Below are 24,314 nucleotides of genomic sequence, written 5' to 3' on the forward strand. Positions count from 1 at the left end.
AATGAACAGTAATTTTAATTTAAGCACATAGAAAACAATTTAAAAACAATATTTTAAAGGCAGGTCTTCCAAGAGCAATCAATGATTATTAACCCAGACAGGCTGAGTAACCTGAAGCATTGAATCATATCTAGAGCCAACAACAGGAAATATTCTGTACTTCTGCTGTCTCTTAATAAATTTATGTGGTTGTAAATTGATGACTGCATTGAATTCCGGAGAAACCCAGTTTAATCAGTGTTACTACAGACAAACAGATAGCACCCAGGTCCATTTGGTCCTGTGACGGCACCTATGGGAGCTGTGATTGGAGCATAATAAACAAAGAGAGGCCAGAACGTGACCTCACAATGGCGGTACAGTGATGAGGAGAGCGTTCGCCGGCTTTATCAAAAACCAGTCACAAAGGAGAGGAGCTCACATGTTTGTCCAGTTACAGGTGAGTATGAACAGTATGGAGAAGTGCAGTGTCAAAACTGGGAGGGGTCCTTTAGATCCAGACTCACTATGATAGAGGATAAATATAGAAAATAAACCCAGACACTTACTGCTGAACTCCTCAAACAGAATGAGTGTGTCTGGGCATGGGTGTATGGCTACCAAATAGAATTCTCTTCGTTTTCATTTCTACATGATCACACAGACATGACAATCCCAATAAATATGTGTTGCCAGAGTAAGTTCCAGTTTAATGCCAGCAGTGAAGCTGTGAATGTCCACAAATTATTTAAATCATACATTTTTTGGCATTAACTTGTTCAGTAACAAATTATTTAAAATTAAACCAGTTTTAACAAGTATTTAAATAACCAAATACAGTTGTGGCATGTAGAATCTAATAATGGGCAAGTTTTACCATTCAACAGAAATGCTGCTCTGGTCAAGTGGGTTGAATCTATTTCCAGAAAAATCTTTGGCAGAAGGATACCGACTGGGAAGGAGAAAGAAAGAGTCATTTCATTTATTGAACAAAAATAAAAACTGCAATACAGTTCAGGACACTGGATTCTGGGCTTAAGTTCTCATTCAGGACACTGCGATATACTGTACTTCTCCTGTAAGGCACAAAACACTAGGCTATACTTTTCCTCTGGATTACTGGACACTGGGCTATAGATCGCACTGAGATGGACAACTTTATCAGAAACACCAGTCCTGTGGTGACTCACATTGCATGCCAGAGCTGTTCTCATATCTCTGCACCTATAGCGGCTGCTCCTATTGCAGTTGTCCTCATTCCCAGTCTCTGCTGTCGTGGAGCTTGAGCAAAAGTCTACCTTCTGGGTAGGAAGAAGGGACACTTGGGTGAACTGAACAGGGAACACTTGGGTGACCTCAATCTTGGTGGTTTAAGGGTTAGTAATGTAGTGTTGCATAGGTTTGTACATTATGTACAGTTGTGTCCAGCTGAAATTAATCAATTTCTGCTTTGCCAGAGCTCAGACACAGAGAAGAACCTCACCATACCCGACATATATCCAGAATACTGCCTTCTGTACCCAGAATCCTTTGCAGCTTGGGCCCAAAGCGCTGTGTAAAGACGTTGCACTGAAAATGGAAGGGAGAACTTCAGAGAAAAGGTTTCAGAATGAGAAAAGAAGACCTGCTTTGCAGTTTTTCCTGGCATTTCTATCAATGTATTTTATAAACGAATGTACCGTTTAAATGAGCAAAGACACTGTTGTACATGAGTCAGTGGCAGTAGGTATTTGTGCTGTTGGTATGTTCAGATCTTCCCAGATGGTGAGTCTAACCTTTGGCAAAGCACACGAGTGGAGTCCACACACACTCTGCAGAAAGGAGGTGCTCTCCAGCTCTGTGGCATTAGTGCCCAAGTGCAAGCGGCTGAGAAAGGCCAGTGTCTGGCATGACTCGCAGTCAGTGGGCGTAGCTTCCACTGTTAGGAGAAGAAGGTGGAATGAGGAAGAGAGACAGAGCATGGAAGAGGGAGACAGGAGGGGGCAGTATACAACAGTATGGATCAGTGCACTACCCATACAAAGCCAGGATGAAATACCAGTTAATGGGTTTGGTCCACTCACCCTGTAGGGGTTTGTCCTGTTTTTGGCAGAGCTGCAACATGGTGCAAATGGCGTGAGGTGTGGCTGAATCCAGCAGGAGGTCAATTAGCTTCCCACTGTACCTGCTGATGAAGGTGTCACAGATGAACTCCACAGGTTTGGGCAGCAGACTGCAGGCGTGGTCCAGGATCCTCTCCACTGCAGCCTGAGAGGGGCAGGAGTTACAGCAGAATACCAGACATCTACACCTGTATGAGTATGTGTGTCTCTGTGATCTACACTGTATCTCCCTGTGGAATGTCCTCCTATCTGATAAACTGTACCTGTCTAAACTGTCTATTACTGTCAAAGCTCTCTTTTACTAAGCAAAACTGAGATTCCGTCCATATTTCACACACATAACTCATTTCAAACTGTGTTACAGCATCATTTTTCCATCTTCGTGTTTTAGTCTGAGCTTCTTGTCCAGCAAGAAATATGACCAGTAAATTAAATTTTGGGTCTAAGCTTGGTAGCCCTATGTTTTGAGTTGCTAACTGAGCATGGAAAATTACTATTATTATTGCACTTGAATGTGTAACAAGATTGTCTCGATGTGGTTGGCACTGAGCAGGATGACCCCTGTATTAAAACGGGAAGACCCGACCCTGACATTGTTGTTGACTGGTTATTCTGAACTCAACTTCATCACCATGAGATATTTTGTGTCTCACCTCAGCTTTGTCCTTTGGCAGCAGGCACTTCAGCCGTTCAACAATAAAGACACAGATGGTGCAGGTTGAAGCAGTGCTCATCTGTGGAAGAAACAGTAGACTTTCAGCCAAACATTTAACACCTTGGATAAAAGACAGATGGAAGAGATCCACATAATAGCAGCTAGACTCACACTGGGGAGCTATAAATGTTGCCCTCACTCACACACACTCACCTCTGATGCTCGAACTCCTCTCTCTGAGGACACATGGACTTTGGAAATGTGCCTGTCCAGCACCTCCAGCCACTGGTCTTCAGACTTGTTCTTACACAGTTTCAGAATCTGGCACAGTTGACCTGGGTTCTGCATGAGATGGATTGTGTGAGTCCAGCTGAAGGCAGGTTCTCCTACCCAAGCCTCCATACTGACTGTGTATAACTGGTTAACCAACACTAACTGTACAACTGGTTTGGACCAGTGTGGTCACATTGCACCCGAGGACAAAAGGACGGCCTGTAATAACATTGAAGTGTTGACTGCACAGTGTTGACATTTACAATTTGGGTGACCAGGAGGTGGATGACCAGGGGCAGGTCCTTCTCCACCTGCTGCTCACAGAAGGTCTTGACCTTTGAGATATGCAGACGATCACACAATAACATCATTGTTTCTTTGATTGTCTCCTGTGGAGAAACACACAGGACAGTTCCATAGTCAATTTCACCATAGAAACAAGACGCACAGAGTGTGGTGGACCTCACTCTACAAACACGCACAGTGATTGGCCTCACTGTCTTGGGCCTCAATTTACAAACAAAAATATACACTGTGATGGACCTCACTGTACAAACACACAAACACACACTGGTGGACCTAACTTTGCAAATAGGCACGCTGTGGTTGACCTTACGCTGCAAAAACATTCATATTGTCCTGCAGGGTGACTATGGCCAACTAACACCTTGCCGTAAGTTAACCAACAGCCATGTTAGACCCAGGTCACCATGGTAAGGCTTCATTGGGTGGAAAGAAGCTGTCAGCTCTCCTGAACTATTGAAGGGTGGAGTTGTACCAGCATCTGACACAACTCGATTCAATCAGTCTTGTGTTACTTCTGGAAAATTCTCTGATCTCGGCAATCTTGCTGTATTTGCAGCACCCAGGTGAAAGTAAAGCTGAGTGATGGAATTGAGCACTACTGAGAACTGAGAAACCAGAAGTGGGAACTGAGCCTTGAGGGTGAGGTATCAATAACTCCAAGGGGTCCTCGTGGTAGATTAAAAGGGGAAGTGGTCAGCGGGCACCTGCTCGGTTGCAGTGGGGCCCTGCTCATTATGCCACATGTATCAAATGAGTTTAGCATCCTCTCATCTTCATTGAATAGACTTCTGCTCCACTGTCTGAGGGATTCTACTCCAACAATCGTGTAGGTTAAATCGAAACTCTGGACGGTGTCACAAAATGGGCTATGGTGTGTGTCTCAGGTGTTTAACTCTGTGTATGTGTGTTTGTGTGTCTGAGAGAGTATACCAGTGTGGATGTCTTGCTCACCTGTGCATCCGCATTGGACATGAGGTCTAAGAAGAGTTTCAGGATCTGTGTGCAGTCCGTGCAGCTGTCCTGAGCCTGCAGCAGGGTAGAGAGAAAACCCAACACACACGTACCTCGACATGTCCATCCACACAGACAGTAATAGTCAATCCACACAGAATAGTCTCAGCCTATTGTTTTCTCACTTAAACTAGCAAAAGCAGAAGTGAGATTATCTGTATTATTTTTACTGCCTTCTGCTCTGAAGTTTTATTTGTCTTTTCAGGTGCAGGGATTGCAACAAGGTACCATAACCACGATTTCACATTTACACTTTTTAAACATGTACAATGTAGAATTCATGTGTCTTTTATTGTCTCTTTACTCATAAAAGTCATCAGTTTTCTCATGCATGTCTGTAATACCCCAGGGAATTACTGCCCCAGAGCTCCCAGCTGAGGAACACATGCATGCTGCACAGATGTACACTTTCTCCTTTCCCTACAACAGTGCAGTCTGCACACACTGGGGGTTCGCTCTGAGCTCCTCACCGCCCACTGCAGACTGTCCAGAGCAGGCAGGGTGTCATCCCCGAGGGCATGAGACAGGGCTGTGGGAACCACAGGCGAGACTGTGAATCATGACGGGTACAAAAGTAAAGTAACATAGTGCCGTACTGTAACATGCACCGACATATGACAGTGTACAGTGACAACAGAAGCCACAGTGCCATGCAGTGAGAAGCAGTGATATATAGCTACACAGAGTGACAGATGGCAGCATGCAGTGATACACAGTGACTCACTGTGACAGTGACATTCAGGTACATGTGGAAACATAGGGTGACATACAGTGAATTATTATGACAGACAGTAATATACAGTGACATATTGCAGTATACAGTGTCCATAAAGTCTCTGTTTATGATTTTGTATCCTTTGGTAACCCTCTCTTCGTGTTTTTATGTTTGTTTTACTATATTTAATTTCTTGTTCATTTGTGAAAGAAGATGTCCAAAAGAATACAGGAAAAGTTTTAAATTTTTGCAGAGAATGGAGGAGAACATACAGAATTTCTGTTGTTGTTAGGTGCCATCGAGTCAATGTCGACTCACAGCAACTCTATGGATAGCTGTCCTGAAAAGAGTCCGGTCTTCCACCAGCTAAGACTTGAAAGTGGGGCATCCATGGCTGTAGTGATTGTGTCGATCCAGCACATAGTATGCCTTTCTCCTTTACTTTGACCTTACACTTTGCCCAGCATGATGTCCTTTTCCATTGACTGTTCTCTCCACCATGGGGGTGCGGTGGCGCAGTGGCGCAGTGGGTTGAACCACAGTCCTGCTCTCCAGTGGGTCTAGGGTTTGAGTCCCGCTTGGGGTGCTTTACGACGGACTGGCGTCCCGTCCTGGGTGTGTCCCCTCCCCCTCCGGCCTTACGCCCTGTGTTACCGGGTAGGCTCCGTGACCCCGTATGGGACAAGCGGTTCTGAAAATGTGTGTGTGTGTGTGTGTGTGTGTGTGTTCTCTCCACATGATGTGTCCGAAGTAAGAGAGTCGAAGGCATGTTCTCTGAGTTTCCAGTGACATCTTTGGTTTGATCTGCTGCAATACCCACACATTTGTTTTCTCAGCCATCCAGGGTAGCACAGGATTCTCCACCAGCACCATAGTTCAAATGTGTCAATTTCCTTCCTGTCCATCGTCTTCGCTGTCCAACTCTCCCATCTGTACAACATAACTTAGAAGACCATGGCTTGAACTAGTTGGACTGTTGTGTATGGTCACATCCCTGCACTTCAGAATTTTGTCCAAGCTTTCCATGGCGGTTTTACCCAGAGCAATTCCTTGTCAGATTTCTTTGTTGCTTGTCAGTTCTTTATTATTATTATTATTATTATTATTATCATTATTATTATTATTATTATTATTATTATTATTATTATTATTGTGCCATGCAGTAAATATATTGTAACATACTGTAATTTTCTGACATTTAGCAATATAGAGAAATGCAGGGACATACAATGGTATATGGAAAAATACAACAACATATACAGACTTACTTTGACAAACATGCAGGAACACAGAGTGACATAAGGTGACATGCAATAACATATAGATACATACAGTGACATTTTCTGCTATATAGAAACAAATGGGGAGATACAGTTATGTACTGGGACATCACATAGCATAGTGTTACAAACTAAGATGAAATGTTACATACAGTGACATCTGGCAACACAGTTACTTACAAATAATACATGGTGATATGAAGACCATTTAATACTTAATAAAAAAAGTGTGCTATGATGATAAAGGCAAGAACAGTATGAACTCTCCCAATGACTTAACACTGTATGTGTGAAACCCACACAGTTCATGTGTTTCCAGACTTGCTAAAGTATTTCACAGCAAAAACATGGAGCATAAATCACAGTTTTTTGTGACCTTCTGAATTCAAACCTGTGTGTCGCCTACCTGTACAGCGGCAGACAATAAACAGCAAGAGCGCAGCCTTCACGGTGATCATTGTGTTCCAATTAATAAATCAATGAGCCAATTGTCTGTCAATCAGTCAGTGACAATTAGTCAGTCTGAGTATGAGTCTTGTGTCCAGTGGTCTAGGAAAATCAAATGTCTCAGATGGTTTACTTAGACCTAAAGTCAGACTTTATAACTGAACAGCATACAGAGGAGGGGCTAGATCTCAAACATGACCAATCACACATTCCAGAGGCAGTGCAACTGTATTATATTGTATTATATTATATTATAATAATGACATGAACCATGTTCAATAAACATTGATAAATAACACTCTTTATTTTTAAGTGTTAGACAGACAATAAGAACAGTAATTCACTCCAGTGTGTGAAAGATGTTGTGATCTGAAAACCAAACGTGTGGTCAGAGTAACACTTATAAAAATAGTAAACCAATTACATAAAAGTTTCCCAGTTAATTATAATAACCCAGTGATGTAGGATAAATAATCATTGTTTGTTGTAACAAAACCAGGGGATTCTGAGCCACCAAGCCCTGTCTACTGTTTTTAAAGCAACTTACAGTACTTCACTCATATACAAAGCTGGGAATTTTTACCGGAGCAGACCAAGCTGAGTATGAATTACACCACTGAGGAGGAGTGGGGCTTGGCATAACAACTTTCACTTTACAAGGCTGTGCCCTTAACTACTAAATTTCAATGTGTAACCAGCATGTTTAAACAAACTGATTCAGTTAAGGCAATGAGTAAAATATAAAGGTATTAAAAATAGTGAGACCATCACAAGTATCATTTCAAAGCCCTAAAATACCAGGCAGTTACTTCACAAAACAGTTATTTGTGAAATGGAAAGTTTTTTGAAAAAATAAGGGTTTTGAAAAAAGTAAAGATTGATTCTGCTAACAACCCAGTCATTTTCCAACAATTTTAAAGAAAACTTATCTAGGTAAGTTGAGTTATTTTGCCCAGTAGAATCCTCCCCTTCACACTGCTGTGTTGGCCGGTATTTAATTGACATGGGGCCCAGCACATCATTGTACAGTCCAGGGAGGTGAAGAGTACTGCAGATTCAGGTGAATATTATACATGTCACACAGACTGACTGGAGACAGGAGGTAAGTGGATGGACCCAATTTCAGGTCGCTTTTATTCTTTCGACAAGGCTTGTCGGACAAGACAAGCACGAAGGTCAGGGACAGGCGAAGGTCTTCCAGGTGCAGACGTCAGAGGTCGAGAAACAGGCGAGGGTCAAAAACCAGGAACTTGAGAGCAAGGCAGAACGCGAAGGACAAGGAGAAGATGCTGATACTGCAAAACCACGAGGGCGTTTGCAAGAATCCGCATCGGTATACGGTCCTGGAGCTTCCTTTATATCGGGTCTGATCAATTAGCCTCAGGTGTTGCCGCTCTGCTTGTTACTGGGGGAGTGACAATACACCAAGAAACAACTTGCAGAAGTCCAGAGTTCTGAATATCCGGTCTTATTTTTAATAACAACATTAATTTTCCAAAATGCCTTTGATCAAAAATCCGTCCATTTAAGAACTGCGGCATCAAGGAGTGAAGTTCACCCCTCTCCAAACATATTACTCCACACTGGGACTTCTTGAAATTTTTTTCTTTATCATTGTTGGTTCTTTGCTGAGATGTGACAATGAAAATAATTCTACTGGAACAGAAACCTCAAGCCATAAAAATTGTAGATGTTGGAGAGTGTTACAAACACTAAAACAATGATTACTGCTAAGCGTTAGAAAGTTACCAGTGAAGGTTTCTATAACACACACATTTTCAGAACCGCTTGTCCCATACGAGGTCGCGGAGCCCACCTGGCAACACAGGGCGTAAGGCCAGAGGGGACACACCCAGGACAGGACGCCAGTCTGTCACAAGGCACCCCAAGCAGGACTTGAACCCCAGACCCACTGGAGAGCAGGACTGTGGTCTAACCCACTGCACCACCACACCCCATTTTCTGTAATGTTTTATCTTAATACTAACCCTAACAATTTATTTCCAAATATTACCCATATTACACACAGTTCCAGATGTTTTTTTTTTTGTTATGCAGCCTACTGCTGTTCTCATTTAGACCAGATAATTGAGTCTTTACTGTGTAGAAGCTCCAGTTCTTAAGACAGAGTCACCACTGGTCCTGAGGGGGTTTCATAGTGGGGTTTCTGACAGAGGCATATTCATGAAATGTTGGAAACATTCTGTGTTTCCATCCAACCTTCATAGGTTTGAAAGGAAACCTCATTCCTGGTGTGGCCTTTCTTCAGGTGTCCAGTGGCACGGAGGTACTAATGAGGCCAGCAGTGTTTCAAAAAACAATCAGATATGGACCTTATTTATAGCTCATTTACAGGAACAATTCCGACTGCTGAGAATTCCCCTGCTGGGATTTATGGGACAGTCACACAATTGCACAGTCATAGAACCTCATTTGTGGAGCCAAAGACACATTCTGCCACTTCAGAACTTCTGTAACACAATTCAGCCTCACCTTCGTAATGTAAACATGCAGTCCCCTTAAGTGTGACATTTGACTTCAGACATGCTTGTAGGATTGCGGGCATCTTGGAATCCTTACAGTTACGTGACATATCTTTGATTTAACCTTACACCACCTCAAAAGACAAAAAGACAAAGAAATGAAACGAGGAAACAAATGACTCAACCTGGTTTCCACTCTTCACACATACCGTCACTATTGTTTCGGTATCAGCTTGCAGACTATGGATCTTATCACAAAGTCTGCACATATGCAGTTCACAATGGCTGAACTTGTGCAATTTGGATAGCTCTTAAAAGCTTATTTGCTTTGGTAACCACTTTTTTTTTTTTCGCTGTATTGTCTATTTTAGATACTTTGACTACCGCTACTACTACTTATAACATCATTTGCTACATCCTAAGCACACTGCTATACTCCTCCACCTCTGCCTGCCTGGTGGTCCCATGTACAAAAGGTCAAAAATCAAAAGGTCTAAGGTTGTCAGTTCTGGCTCCAATGTGGTGGAATGCCCTCCCCCTCTCACTCAGAACTGCTGAATCTCTCTAAATTTAAGTAGAGTTTACGTCTCAAAACTCATCTCTTTCAGACTCACTTCTTCGCTGATGTCTTAAGCGCGTGATAACGTGTAAATGTTTTGTGAATTGAAACTGGCAAATAATGGAAAAACCTTTATGCACCTACTCATGTATACTGGTTCATATAGCGTAATGTGACAAATTAACTATGTTTTAGAATCATGTCTCTCCAGGTCTTTCTTTCTGTTGATGTAATACATCTGCTACATGAAAAAATGTAAAGATAAATGTAAATAATAGCAATGTGGTCCATGGTGAAAGTTCTGTACAGCTGTTATGAATGATTCAGTTATTGATAAACAGATTTATTTTTAGCATCAACATCAGGTAGTTCATCATTGTGCTTTAGGTGACAAAATCATACAAAGACCAACAGAAAACCATACAATAAGCAGACTTCATCTCTTTTTAACATATCAGACTCATGTTGGGTCAGTACCAACTTCTTCATTCCTACTCACACTTACCTAGAAAGTATTTTGAGAAAATTCAACAAAGTTTCACATGCTGGTTGTTACATCCAAACCACTGTCAACAGTACAACACATATCAGTTCATAGCATCATATTAACCATTATAATCTTGATCAAAATACTTGATTCCCAGGAAACAATATGCATATCCAGTCTATATAATGATGTGACCTGTAACACTTTTATGGAAGTTTTACTTTTTTGTGGATGGACAGATAATAATGTTTAGGGTTGTCAAACAGATTGATTGATTAGCTAATAAATTGATTGTTTATGTTAAAGTTTTTCGGCTTACCCCTTTACTTCAGCTTGCTGGTGTCAGGACGTGCAATAACAGTTGAAAGACAGACATCCTGTTGCACAGCCCAATAAAAAAATTTCAATAATCTGACATGAGAAAACAACATGAAAATGATATTTTATTTTAGCAATAAGGAACAAGGAAAGAAACCTATATGCCTACTGCAGTCTTCAAAGGAAAGTATTGTTCTACCCTTGTCAGTCTTAGTGTATAAATATGGTGCATGAAACCTAAAGGGCTCCTGTAGAACACCTCAACTTTCCACAAGGTCTCAAGACTTCAGAGCTGTAGGTAAGAGCCAGACTTCATTCACTGGACACCTATCTGCAAGCGTTTGACAGACTGGGGTCATGTCTTTCTGAGTCATCCTTCTTTATCTCTTGGTTTAACTTACTGTCTTCGCCTTACATTCTCTGTACAAGTGTACTTCAGGGATCAGTGCCAGGGCCCCTATTGTTCTCCTTCACATTTGGGTACCTTCGGTATAGCCTCATTCATTCAAAGCTTCTGTTTCTGGATGTCTAACCACCGAAAACTAACAAAATCAGAATCAAATCTGAATGAAACTTTATCAAGACCTTCTGCTGGATTCCTACTCCAGTTTCATCAATTGTGTTTGCAACAACACAAAAATTCAAAGTATATATATATATATATATATATATTCTCCATTGTGGAGTTACTCATCAGTGCTTGTATTCTCAGTTCTTGCAGTGAACCCACAACACACAACTTTGGTAATTAACTCATAAGGTATGAATACCTTGGCTTGCCTTCTGGTGCTGGGCATCTACCTTTCTGTCTTCTGGCATGCTACCACAGGTAAGTAAACTCTCAAGCATGCAGGTAAAATACGGTTTTTGACAACTAATCCCAGACAGTAGCTCTGAGGAAATTTATGAAAGTCAATTTATAAATGTACGATTTTTCTTCAAAGTGCATTAAAACAGCCTATGTTCCTGTGACAAGTGAGGACAGCCAAAAGGCACTTTGGAAATCTCAGCCAGCTAACCATAGCGTGTCTGTCACGAGACTGAGTCCAGTGTGTGTATTTGTCAGCAGGAGAGGACGAAATGAGGCCCTTCATTCTCAAAGCCCTTGAGGATGCTAAGACAATCGTGGATAAAGCCTACAAATATTCCCAGGAAGAGTAAGTGTGGAGCCCATTGGATTTTCCTTACAATATAGAGAGACCTCCAAGAACATGTCAAAACTAGTTTTACCTTTGTCATTATTTTTAGTTGTCAATTACTTTTAGTAATGATACCTTTAATGGACAACGCAATCCACTTCTGAGCAACTGAAATATGTCTGTATATGTATTTGACAGTCATAATCTTACCACTGCATATCAAATCAATGTATTGTCTACCCCTGGATAGTCAGTCTGTGTTTCAGTCGTAACACTATATTGCATTGGGATGTAGTAATCTTAAGGAGGGGGTGTGGTGGCGCAGTGGCGCAGTGGGTTGGACCGGGTCCTGCTCTCCAGTAGGTCTGGGGTTTGAGTCCCACTTGGGGTGCCTTGCAACAGACTGGCATCCCATCCTGGGTGTGTCCCCTCCCCCTCCAGTCCTATGCCCTGAGTTGCTGGGTAGGCTTTGGTTCCCCGTGACCCTGTCTGGGACAAGCGGTTCAGAAAGTGTGTGTGTGTGTGTTAATCTTCTCACTGGATCGCTTGGTGTAGTAGTTTGGAAGTTTGTTAGCCAGTATTTGTTCATTTGCCTTCTGGGTTACAGAAGCATAGATAGCTGTCAGCTCAATGGATCAGCATAAAATAGGGGTCATTAGAAATTTAGTCTTCTAGAGAGTCAGCCTGTTGAAAACCAATCCTTGCACTTTTTTGTGCCTCCATCTGATTATTGGGCTCCTTCGGACAGTTTCAGTACTTGCTTTTATTTTCCTATTCCTTGTTTAAATTTCTATATTAACTTTGTATGTTGTCTGTGTATATTATATTTTGTATATGTCATCACCTGACTCTCACTCTGTGTACTCTACAGTCTTGTCTTATTTCTGCATTCGTCTGTTCTATTTATCTTTTTGCAAAGTGCATTGTACTTTTTTTGTGTGGCACAAGGTGCAAAGAGAAGTGGAATTTTGTTCTCCTTCATGTGTAACTCACTTATAGGTACAATGGCAATAAAGTTGACTCTGACTTTTTCTCTGCCAGTGTCAGTGTTTGAATTATCCTAGATCTCTAAAGGTAAAATGTTCCTGTAACAAAATCTCTGCTCTTGTGTTTGTAAAACCCTACAGGAGTCTTTCTCGGGTGCAGAAACACTCATTCAGTGCTTCCGATGCCCTCCGCCTGGTAAGGCAGCCGTCCAGAGAGCTTTGCTCAGCTGTGAGGGCTGCTGACTACATGGAGAATACTCTGAGGCTCATCCAGGAAAGGCAGCCCCATGTACATAAACGCTCTCTCAATGCCACAGGTGTGGGCCTCTTTCTTTCTCTCTCACTTCCACACACACTTGCACACACAGACATAGGCTCTCAATGCCATTTTCACAACTACCCAAACAAAACTATTCATGCCGTAAATCTTCCAAGTCATGGGCCGTGTAACGTTTGACAATTATTCATCCCCCAGACCTTATCACCAGAGAGGAGCTACGAGTCATCAGCCAACTGACAGGCTGTACAGCACGTGTCCAGACCCCAAACTGTCGCACAACTCCATATCTCAACAAGTACCGCACAGTCACTGGTGTCTGTAATAACCTGTGAGTACTGAGTACCACATAGCCCCTAGTGTCTATAAGACAGACAAGGGTAAGTGCTCAAATGTGCTGTTTGTGCTCAGTACTTGATGGGGAGGTGACTGGTTGGTGTCAGGGCTTTGGACGTGTTGAGGATCGTGTCAGTGGTTTGTCGTCTCTTTCCTGGCCACGATCTCTCTGGTTCGTGTGCTGGTCCTTCTACTGGTAGGAATAGGGTTAAATAGGGTGAATGATTAGCTAAAGGTGGGTGTCATTCCTTCCTCCTCAAATCCCCTCCCTCCTGCCACATGGGCATGCCACAATCCAGTTTGCCTCAGTGACTTCAGAATAGCCTTGAGGTCTCTGCTAGTCATTACTAAAGATGACAGTGTCATCCAGGTAGGTAGCAGCATAAGTCACATGTGGATGGAGAATCTTGGCCATCAGGCTTTGGAACATGGCTGGGGCCCCATGAAGGCCTAAAAGGAAGGGTGACAAACTGGTGCAGGCTAAATGAGGTAGAGAATGCTGGAATCTCCCTGGATTTAAGGGAATGTGGATATTCTAATAGCCCTTTGTCAAATGGAGTATTGAACAAAAGTAGGCCGCCCACAGGTGGTCCAGGAGTTCATTTACAGTTTGTGAAGGGGGAGTCGGTATGGGTGGCTACTTATAACAACGCTAGGCTGGGGCTCAACGGTATGTTTTATGAGGTGAGTGTGCCCAAGAGCGTTGAGGAAACATCAGCAAACTCAGTTTACAGTTTCTGTATTTCCTCTTGTTGCTCTAGGGACAGTCTGATCTCCAGAGGGATTGGGGAGGGCTTAAGTGGGAGGTGAGGAGACAAGTCAGTGCTCCTCGTTAGCTGAAACTACAACAAATTGTCAGATGCAAGTTGTGTAGTGCGCAAGAGTATCAGTGCATGTTGGCGCATGTGTACGTGGTGTGGCTGCCTGCCACACAGAGCCTCTTGTACTTCTGTGGGCCAGCTGGGCTCAGTCACAAAAGACAATGGCGAGCATTTTATGGACTCACCACCAACCAGGTGAAATGTGAGAGTCGGCTGAAACGGCTATTGGTTTGTGGGCAGAAACATGACAGACCAAGATGACTTAGACCATGTGGAGCTCAATGGTAGCTGCACAGTTGAAGATTTCCACTGAAAATACCTCAAACCTGTTACTCAAGTTGCATTGGGGGAAACTGACAGTTGTATGCAGCTATATGTCAAACAGTTGTCCAAAGTATGGAGCCTTTGCAGAGATGGTGGATGTGGATTTAGTGAGGGGACATATGAAAGGAAAATATTGACCATGCAACTCTGCTAGGAGGTTTCAATGAACATTTGGTTAATAACAAAAAACCTGCAGGGACCATAACCAAGAATGGTCTGTCTGATCAAGTCATGCTAGTCAACATGAATGCAGTACAAGGACTCTTTAATAACATCATTAACTAGACCAGTCAATTCACACTTCTTTGAGGTAACATTGAATGAAAATAGAAGAGAAATGATACATGCGGTTTTGGTGATATTTAACAGGCTAGTACAAACAACCAAAAGGACAACTTTTCAGTTAATAACACAAAGACATGTTCAGCTCAAACAGTTTTACACTAATATATCTAAATTTGCCTGCTCCATCTCTGAAGGAAAAACCCACGAATTGGAGCCTCCAACACACCATTGGCACGCTGGCTTCCTCCACGGTATGAGGATGGCATCTCACAGCCTGTTGGCTGGGATCCAACACGACTATACAATGGACACCTGTTGCCCCTGGTACACTTTCAGCTAATGTTAAGATTACTGTGTAATATTTTCTGAAGTAAGTTCTGTAACCATAGGACCTTGTAATATGTATATGAACAGGAATGAGTTTTACCCATTTTTACAGCTGAATGTATTATAGGTGTAACATGAGTTCAAGGGTAATACTCAGTGCACCTCTGGGGAGAACAAAGGTACAGGCCTATGTTCTTATCTTTTACAATGCCTGCTGACCAGTGTCTCACTGTTTGTCCTTGTTCTACTCCTCAGGTTAGGGAGGTCTCCAACCTCATCCTGAGCACTACAGACAAAAGAGTGGAGAATGACCATATCTACTCGTATTTGATCACTCTCTTTGGCCAGTGGAATGACCACGACCTGAGCATCACCCCTACATCTCCTAGCATTCAGTCCTTTAACAATGGCATTAAATGTGACAGAAGCTGTGACCAGGCTGAGCCTTGCTTTCCCATTCGGGTGAGGAGACATTCTCTCCTGCAACGTGATGGCTGTTCCCTCTAAGAGAACACCTATGTAAACTATTTCTGCTTCTGTTTCTTGTTATGCTTCTTATTAATTTTTATGGTAATTAATACAATTTCTACTGTCTGGATGTTTAGCACATATCTAAAGTGATAGAGGGAAGCTCTTGAAATTTCTTGCAATCTTTGTTGGAATAACTGCTCTTTAACCGTGTTGAAGGCTCTGGAAGCTTGATCTAGGGTGAAATCCTGGTCATCTTAGAGAAAGATTTCTCTTTGAAAAATCCTTACTTGTTTTGTTTAATTAGTCCTGCAGCTAGCTTATCTTTGTGGCAGTGGTGCCAAGGTGGACTTCGAATTTCCAAGCCAGTCCTTAGTAACTATTTGTATTCTTTGTTTGGATTGTTACGTATCTTCTAGCTCTTGGATGTTTTTCACAAGTGTTACGAATTTATGATAGACTAAGCTTCTAGCTGTCACACTTTATTAAAGTGTTTTTTCTTTTATTTTAAACGAAAATTGGTTGATTTGGTTCATGAGCTTTAACCATACAGTGGACATGGGCATCTCTGGATAGAAATAATTGCTCTCTTTCTAGGGGGTTCCTCAAAGCACTTCATGACTTGATTTTTACTGCCAGTGTGCTGTATAGTGCTTAGGCTAAATCTCAGTTGTATTAATAAATGTATTCAGGTTCTCCCATAGTGTGTGAGTGACAGAGAGAGTGTGTTCCATTGATGTATGGATGAGTGACCCATTGTAAGTAGTGTATCTAGCAGTGTAAGTCACTTTGGTGAATCAGGTATGTGGGCTGATAACACTACATAGTGTCCATTGGAAGCCGCTTTGGAGTAAAGCATCTGCTGAATAGATGTAAATGTAATAAAGTATTCACCTTATTTGTTGCAGGAGTCCTTCCATTTATCCACATCCATTAAAGCCTCTTCTTTTTGCTTGTCTGTTCTCAGATTCCAAAAGAGGATCCCCGCTTTGGCAACGACTCCAAGAGCTGCATCCCTTTCTTTCGCTCAGCACCAGCCTGTGGAACAGGCACCACAGGCCATGTATTTGGGGCAGCCAACATACGACAGCAGATGAATGCATTGACAGCCTTCCTCGATGCAAGTCAGGTATATGGCTCAGAGGACGCACAGGCACTATTTCTGAGGGACCTCACCAATGACTTTGGCCTGCTGAGGGTAAATGATCGCTTCACTGACAATGGCAGAGAACACCTTCCCTTTGCCAACACACTTGGCCCATGTTCCACACGGCAGAAGATCACCAATACCAGTGGACTGGAAGAGGTGCCCTGTTTTGTAGCTGGTGAGTGTTGGCCAAGGCTGAAGTGGGTTTCTCTTTCAGCTTATAAGTTAAATTCTGCAGAGTGGCTCTTATTAGTACTGAAGAGTGAAACATAACTAATGTAGCTCTCAAGACATCATATAGCTCATATACATCGTAGCTCACTAAGCAGACTATTCCGTGTGGCAAATTATACAGTGACTATTATTCACAGTATAATTACAAGCAGTCCCCGAATTGCAAATGAGTTCTGTCTCCTCAGTCTGTCTTCAGGTCAGATTTTGACATAAGTGGGAACAGTTAGTTAGGGTGGGTATCTTATGTCACTTTATCAAATGTTTGACTTAGTATGTTATATATTGTCTACCTTTCTATGCATAAAAAAACGTAAAAGAAACACTTTGTATACACTAAAACATCTTTAATATAACAATACACTACTGCTACAACTACTACTATTACTACTAATAATAATAATAAAAATAATAATAAATGTAATAACAGTATTTGTAATAGAGAGAGACTAAGAAAGAGATAATAATTAATGTTACTACTGTCATCATGTCCAGAGGACACAGGGGAGGCTGGATACAAGTGCAGGATCGTTTATTCAGAATCAAAGAACGAGATGTGTTCTCGTGGTCAGGGACAGGTGTATGGTCAGTTAGGAATTAGTTGGCAGTAAAGAAATTAAATGTTCACTTTTCCATTTTTCATTGGCATTTCATCCTTCACTCTATTATTAACTCTTTAGTTTCAATTGTGATCATTTCCCTTTTCTTGGATGCATCACCATCACTTGCATCACATTTATACTTTGATGCCACGGTAGAAGGGTAAAAACAAAAAATATTAAAGTCACATACAGTAATATGAGACACTGTTAATGGGAAAAGTAGGAAGTCTGTCCTACCTCGGGCTCACGCGCCCTGCCCACAAGCCAATGAACCGCTGCAGACATGCAATGTTTTGATGCGCTTCGCAAAGTGCATGTTTATCATTATGAGCCATTGTACATACAGTAACTTGAATTTTTTAATATAATAGGCTTGATTATGAAGTTTTCATTTGACTGTTACTTAAGGCTGACAAAAAAAATCTACTTCAAGTCAGTAAGGGGGTAGTTCGTAAGTACGGGTTGTACGTAAGTCGAATGTTCATAACTTGAGGACTTGCCTGTATAAACTATTAGATTATTACAGTACATAGCAATCAGTAAACTATTATGCACATCCAAATTTCCTGAATTTGAGATTGACTGACTTCAGTTCTTTAAATTTATGACACAAGAGTTTAATATATTTACTGCATATCTCACTTCCATTTGTACTTCTGATAACAGTATGCATACTGAAAGTTGCACTGTCATTTTATGTAGTTTCTTTAGTGTCTTTATAAGACCATCATACTCTCTCATTCTGTAATACTCTTTCAACTAGCAGTGTGCCAAGAAAGTACATTCTATGTCTTCGTTGTCTTAATTTATTCTGCAGTATCATATTAAGAAGATAATTCTTTTGTAAATTTAACTTCTGGGATCCTTTTAGTTTTGAAGTCTGTGCCATGCTAGTGTTCTTACCATGATTGGCAAATCCATTTCTCAGGTTGGCTGGTTGTAGCAGCAGGTAACTTGGAGTCTGCTGCATCAAAACAACACTAGCTCAGTGGGAGAAGTCCCCTTGTAGCTACCCATGTTCAGGAAAATCTATACCTGTACATATGTTATGCTGCTTGATTACTATGACCTAAGCAAGGAAAGGTTTGCACAAAGAAAGCATGTGGTTTGGTATAGAATGATAACATGATATGAATGACAACACCAGCATTGCCTGGCAAAATATATTTCTACTTCTGTCACCAAATGATGTTTCAAACCTTACTGTTGGTGAAAAGTGATGAAGAACTCTGCATGTTGCCTTGAACTTACTGACTCAAAACAAAAAAAAAAAAAAAAAGTCAATTTCTTGACAAGGTGGCAGTTTGGTTCATATGGTGGAAATAAACAAACTAATTACACTTAATAATCATGCATCTGCATCTAAGTTTCCCTTCCTGCTACTATAATGCACACATTGTATTTTCTATGAGATGTACGTCGCTTTGGAGCAAGGCGTCAGCTAAATGAATAAATGTAAATGTAAGTGGGTCAGGGGGATGCGGTGGTGCAGTGGGTTGGCCCGCAGTTCTGTTCTCCGGTGGGTCTGGGGTTCGAGTCCCGCTTGGGGTGCCTTGCGACGGACTGGCGTCCCGTCCTGGGTGTGTCCCCTCCCCCTCCGGCCTTACGCCCTGTGTTGCCGGGTGGGCTCCGGTTCCCCGCGACCCTCTATGGGACAAGCGGTTCTGAAAATGTGTGTGTGTGTGTAAGTGGGTCAAGGAAATGAAGACGTTAAAGGATTTTACTGTTCTCAAGATGTATTTTAGTTTAATCGTGCATGTTGTATGTTTAAAATGGAGAGAAATTAAGGGATTGTTTCAGTTTAATGTTACACCTTTAGGACTGCATGGCACACCTGCAGCATATCAAAAAATTATGGACTACATGATTGAAGAGTGTGAAAACTACATGCAGCCTATCTGGACAATTGAATCATTTATAGCATTAATGTTGGTCACATAGATTTGTAAAAACCTAAAGGGCCACACACTGCATAAACAGGTTACTACACTAAAAAAAACTAAACTAAATTTAAAAAAAAAAAGTTCTTCATTTGGGTATGGGTGGGGGGCGCGGTGGCACAGCGGGCTTCGCTGGATCCTGCTCTCTGGTGGGTCTGGGGTTCGAGTCCTGCTTGGGATTTCTTGTGGCGTTCCGTCCTGGGTGTGTCTCCTCCCCCTCCAGCCTTGTGCACTGTGCTGTAGGGTAGGGTTCCGGTTCACCGCAACCCCACTTGGGAGAAGTGGTTTCAGTCTGCGTGTGTTTGCATTTGGGTATGCGGGTTGAATGTGTAGGCTTTGAGTTTTCATAATAACTACAAGCACATGGAGATTTCCAACACTGCTTCTAGTTACAAACATCTGTCTTGTGTTACAGGTGATGTTCGTGTGAATGAGAACATTGCCCTGGGATCAATCCACACAGTCTTCCTCAGAGAACACAACCGTTTGGCACGAGCCCTGCGGCAGCTTAATCCACACTGGGACAGTGAGACGCTTTATCAGGAGGCACGGAAGATTGTCGGTGGCTACCACCAGGTAAGACTGCCAACAGCTATCACTGCATAGCCAAGAGATAAAAGTGTCTAAACAGTAGCCTTAAACTCAGTGGTAAACACATGACATCTACTACATTTTTACCTTAATAGTGTTTATACAGTTTCACGGATAACTGTAGAACAGATTTGGAAACTCCTTGGTGGCTACCTTCATTTAACAGCAGCAATAGCCTTCATGACAGAGCATATGCGAGCCAAGAAATACAAATGGTTCAACAATAGCCTTGAACGCAATACTTTTTTTTAGCTGACATCCACTGCATTTTGAACCCAACAGTGTCTAAATTGTTTCGTGGATTACTGTACAACAGATCTGAAAACTCCTCACCATACAAAGCCCACACCATTCAATCCCTGCACCTTCTTTTTAGATCATCGTGTTCCGGGACTACCTGAGGCACATTGTGGGTCCTGATGCCATGGCGCGCTTTCTTCCTGCCTACCCTGGGTATGACGAGAATGTGGACCCCAGCATTGCCAGCGTGTTTGCTACTGCAGCCTACCGCTTTGCCCATCTGACCCTCCAGCCCCTGGTATTCCGGCTCAATGAGAGCTACCAGGAGAACCCTGAGTTTCCAAGTGTGCCGCTTCATAAGGCTTTCTTTGCTCCCTGGAGACTGATCTTTGAAGGTGAGCTGGGTTTCTGTTCACCATTTGTTTTCTGACCAATGCACTTAAAAATACATATTCACACACTCTTGCTTTTGACTTCCAGGTGGAGTGGACCCTTTGCTCCTAGGACTGTTGGGACGGCCAGCTAAGTTGGCCACCCAGGACCACATGTTGGTGGATGCAGTGCGAGAGAAACTTTTTCAATTCACTGCAAGATTGGCACTGGACTTGGGTTCCCTGAACATGCAGCGTGGAAGAGACCATGGGTTACCTGGTGAGGAATTTATGTTGGAGTCCCAGCTTGTGTACACACACAGACACGCACACTCACTTACAGACACAATATGTTCAAGGCCAGTATTACCCTATATCTCCATGAGCAACATTTATAATTCCATTACACTCCTATCCTTTCTCAGCCTACAATGCCTGGCGCAAGTTCTGCGGACTATCCCAGCCACGGAATGAGGAAGAGTTAGCTGAAGTGATGGACAACCCAGACCTGGCCAAGAAACTCATTGAGCTGTACGGCACACCAGACAACATCGATGTATGGCTAGGGGGGATCTCTGAGCCGTTTGTTCCCAGTGGACGTGTGGGACCACTGTTTACCTGTCTCATTGCAATGCAGTTCCAGAAAATTCGTCAGGGAGACAGGTAAGATATCTGAATGTGTGAAAAAGAGAGACAAAGACCAATTAAATGCTGAGTAACACACACCAGCTGAAGTGCTGTATTAAATCAGACTTTCTCAAGTAACTGTGTGTACAGATCACGTTACCTCTGACTTCAACAGGCTGTGGTGGGAGAAGGATGGCGTTTTCACCAGTCAGCAGCGCGAGTCTTTGGCTGCCACCTCGCTAAATCGTATCATCTGTGACAACACTGGCATCACAGATGTGCCAAAGAATCCCTTCTTGTTTCATCCCTGGGGGACTAGTTACATCAGCTGCAATGACGTTCCTGCTTTTGACCTCAGGCCATGGACGGAGTTAAGTGAGTAATTCTCGAGTGATTCTGAACTCTTTACCAACTCTGTTCCAAACTGAATGTGACTAAATTTGGAGTGAAAAGAGGGCAGAGAGCAAAAAAGAACTAAATGTGAAATAAAATGTCACCAGAATGTTTGGAAGCAGCTGAAAAGCACAGATGTATCATTTATATATATCTTGGTACGGTATGGGTAAATATCAGTGGGAAGCTGGTAGTGTTTGAGTTCCTGCCTTTGGACCTATAGGCTGCAGGTTTGAATCTCACTTTGGGCTGTAGTACTCTTGAGGAAGGTACTTACCCAAAAATTGATTAAGGAAAACTACCCAGTGATATAAATTGGTAAAATAATTATAAATATATTAACATTATAAGTCAGTTTGGAGAAAAGTGTTAAATAGACAAATATAAGAAAACCATGTTCTGTAAATATATGTGTGAAACACAGCCATTTCTTCTGGGATTAACTGCCACATAGAGTTATTGACTTTAAACCAGGAACACAAGACTTCATTGGCATAAAAACCTTTTAGCAGACACATGCTGGATGACTGGCTGTACCTGGACCTCCCTATAGATATCCATGCTGAAGGAGTGCTGTGTGTCAGCTCCTTCCCCGGTGCTTAAATTACTGCGATTAACTAGCCACCAGTACATTCCAAGCCTCTAATTCTTTTGTTTGAACATACGCATATGTACGTTCCCAGTGTCTAGTGTTTGGGATGGCCTCAGACTAGACACTTCCAAGTCTGGGGCAGTTTAGGAGTTCAAGCTGATGAAAAATAAATACATTTCCTTCTCTACAGGCTCTGATTGCATTACCTGCCCTCAAGGACCTCCTGGCCCTGCTGGCCCACCTGGAACCATCGGACCTCCTGGACCTCCTGGTCCCGTTGGTCCACCAGGACCTCCAAGCCCCTCTATCCACACCGAACCATCAGCCTTTGCCATGTTGCTGGGTTTCAGTAACCCTCAACCTAACAAACCCATTGTTTTCCAACAGACCATCTACAACAGGCAGGACCAATACAACAATCAAACCGGGGTGTTCACGTGCACCACTGCTGGTGTATACAAGTTTGACTACCACTGCAGTCTGACCAATGGCAACGGGGATATCGTCCTGCAACAAAATGGGCTGGAGGTGCTGCAGACCTCCATCTCACCATTTTTCACAGCTTCTGGAAGCACCTTGGTGCAGCTCAGATCTGGGGACAAGGTGTGGTTACAGACAAACACCGAGGGCCTCAATTTCACCGCAGACAGTCACTTCACTGGCCACCTGGTCTTTGCTGTCTAGGCTCGTCTCCTTCATTATGTTGACACATAGAGAAACATATGTCTTCCTCCATACATTACCTCTGTCCACTCCTGTCTACTTCCTGCCATTAGGTTCTTTTATTCTTCATAACTATGGAAATTCTAAAATATCGTCATCATATAGACATCTATAGTAACATTGAAACATTTTTTTGTTGTATCATCCATCTCTTGTAATGATTTGGCTTCAGTTATTCTGTAATTTTATGCATAGTCTTCCCAGTTAAATCTCTTTTCAAAAGTGTCAGATACGAATGTGTACAATCCCTAGAAACAATACCTTCTTTGTAGAGTTTGTTGTAATCCATATTCAGTCTTCACTTGCTTCAGTTACTTTAATTAGTATGAAAAAAATGCATGCTTCCTTTAATGTATCTACTTTGAACTCTTTACTTTTATATCTATATATTCTCATAGTATCAGCTTGCATTTAGGTAATATTTTCTCATACTCAAAAGGGGCTCAAACAGAAATAGCTGATCTCATTTAACTGATCCAGTTTAACCTGTTTAGGAAGTAAATTATTTCAGCAAAATTCAAACGTGAAAGAGCAATTTATTAATTAAAGGCAGTAGATGCATAAATTAATACAAATCCAGTACAGATTGTAAGCAAGTCTCAGGTTTTCTACTCTTGCCAAGTGCTGGTGTTTTCCCATTGGTGGGCAGGTGAGGAAGCCTTTAGCCAGGGATTTACACACCACTACAATTATAAAAGCTGTTTACAAAACATAAGGTTATTAGCTAAACACCTGTGCATTGATGATGATAGTAGGGACAATGTTTTCTGTGAATCACTAAATAAAAACTACTAATGTTCTATGACAGTTCACTAATCTGTTATCCCCAGCTCCTGCTAATCTTTTGTACATTTAGAATAATGTTGTACAACATTCATTTGAAAAGATCTACTTGTATTCAAATTGATTTCTCTCCCCTTGTCTAATAAAAGTACACATGTATAAAATTGTGTGAATTACTTTATTTTCTTTGTACCAAGAGGGACAGTCAATAGATTGCTAAAAAGTGTGTTCTCATAAAAACACTGTAACATTCAAACATAAAATGAACATGGATGTATTTTACTGTACCATCTCCTTGTACTTACATTCTGCTGTTGAGAATTTTAGTTGTCAGATGTTTCAGCAGAGTCTGACAACTAAAATTCTCAACAGCAGAGGGTAAGTACAAGTGCACACTGTTAACCAGGAATTAAAGTGCATGGATGATACTACATAAATGAGAGCAAGAGACACACAGAGTTTTATAAATAAGTGAACTGGTGATGCATGAATACAA

General features: G+C 42.0%; 2 protein-coding genes across 3 annotated transcripts; one reads left to right on the forward strand and one right to left on the reverse strand.

Annotated features, from left to right (window-relative positions):
• Nucleotides 1–830: 830 nt before the first annotated feature.
• On the reverse strand, nt 831–4,287 carry sftpba (surfactant protein Ba). Its single transcript, XM_029252815.1, has 9 exons — nt 4,267–4,287; nt 3,273–3,344; nt 2,950–3,078; nt 2,735–2,815; nt 2,043–2,226; nt 1,755–1,897; nt 1,468–1,548; nt 1,170–1,280; nt 831–931 (listed from the first exon to the last, which is right to left on the reverse strand). The coding sequence occupies exons 1-9, from the start codon at nt 4,285–4,287 to the stop codon at nt 896–898; spliced, it is 858 nt and encodes a 285-aa protein (XP_029108648.1). The 3' UTR covers nt 831–895.
• A 6,565-nt stretch (nt 4,288–10,852) lies between these two features.
• LOC108930651 (eosinophil peroxidase-like) lies at nt 10,853–23,966 on the forward strand. Of its 2 annotated transcripts, none has more exons than XM_029253240.1 (14): nt 10,853–10,913; nt 11,328–11,444; nt 11,682–11,772; nt 12,882–13,057; nt 13,216–13,348; nt 14,978–15,107; nt 15,366–15,572; nt 16,546–16,903; nt 19,914–20,074; nt 20,466–20,724; nt 20,810–20,980; nt 21,126–21,363; nt 21,503–21,702; nt 22,503–23,966. In XM_029253240.1, the coding sequence occupies exons 2-14, from the start codon at nt 11,378–11,380 to the stop codon at nt 22,994–22,996; spliced, it is 2,685 nt and encodes an 894-aa protein (XP_029109073.1). In that variant the 5' UTR covers nt 10,853–10,913; nt 11,328–11,377; the 3' UTR covers nt 22,997–23,966. The 2 variants fall into 2 exon arrangements, with proteins under 2 accessions (XP_029109073.1, XP_018601531.2); XM_018746015.2 differs by having other exon boundaries at nt 11,685–11,772.
• The last annotated feature ends 348 nt before the right edge of the window (nt 23,967–24,314 follow it).

The sequence above is a fragment of the Scleropages formosus genome, chromosome 6, assembly GCF_900964775.1.
Source record: "Scleropages formosus chromosome 6, fSclFor1.1, whole genome shotgun sequence".
Classification (NCBI taxonomy): Eukaryota; Metazoa; Chordata; class Actinopteri; order Osteoglossiformes; family Osteoglossidae; genus Scleropages; species Scleropages formosus.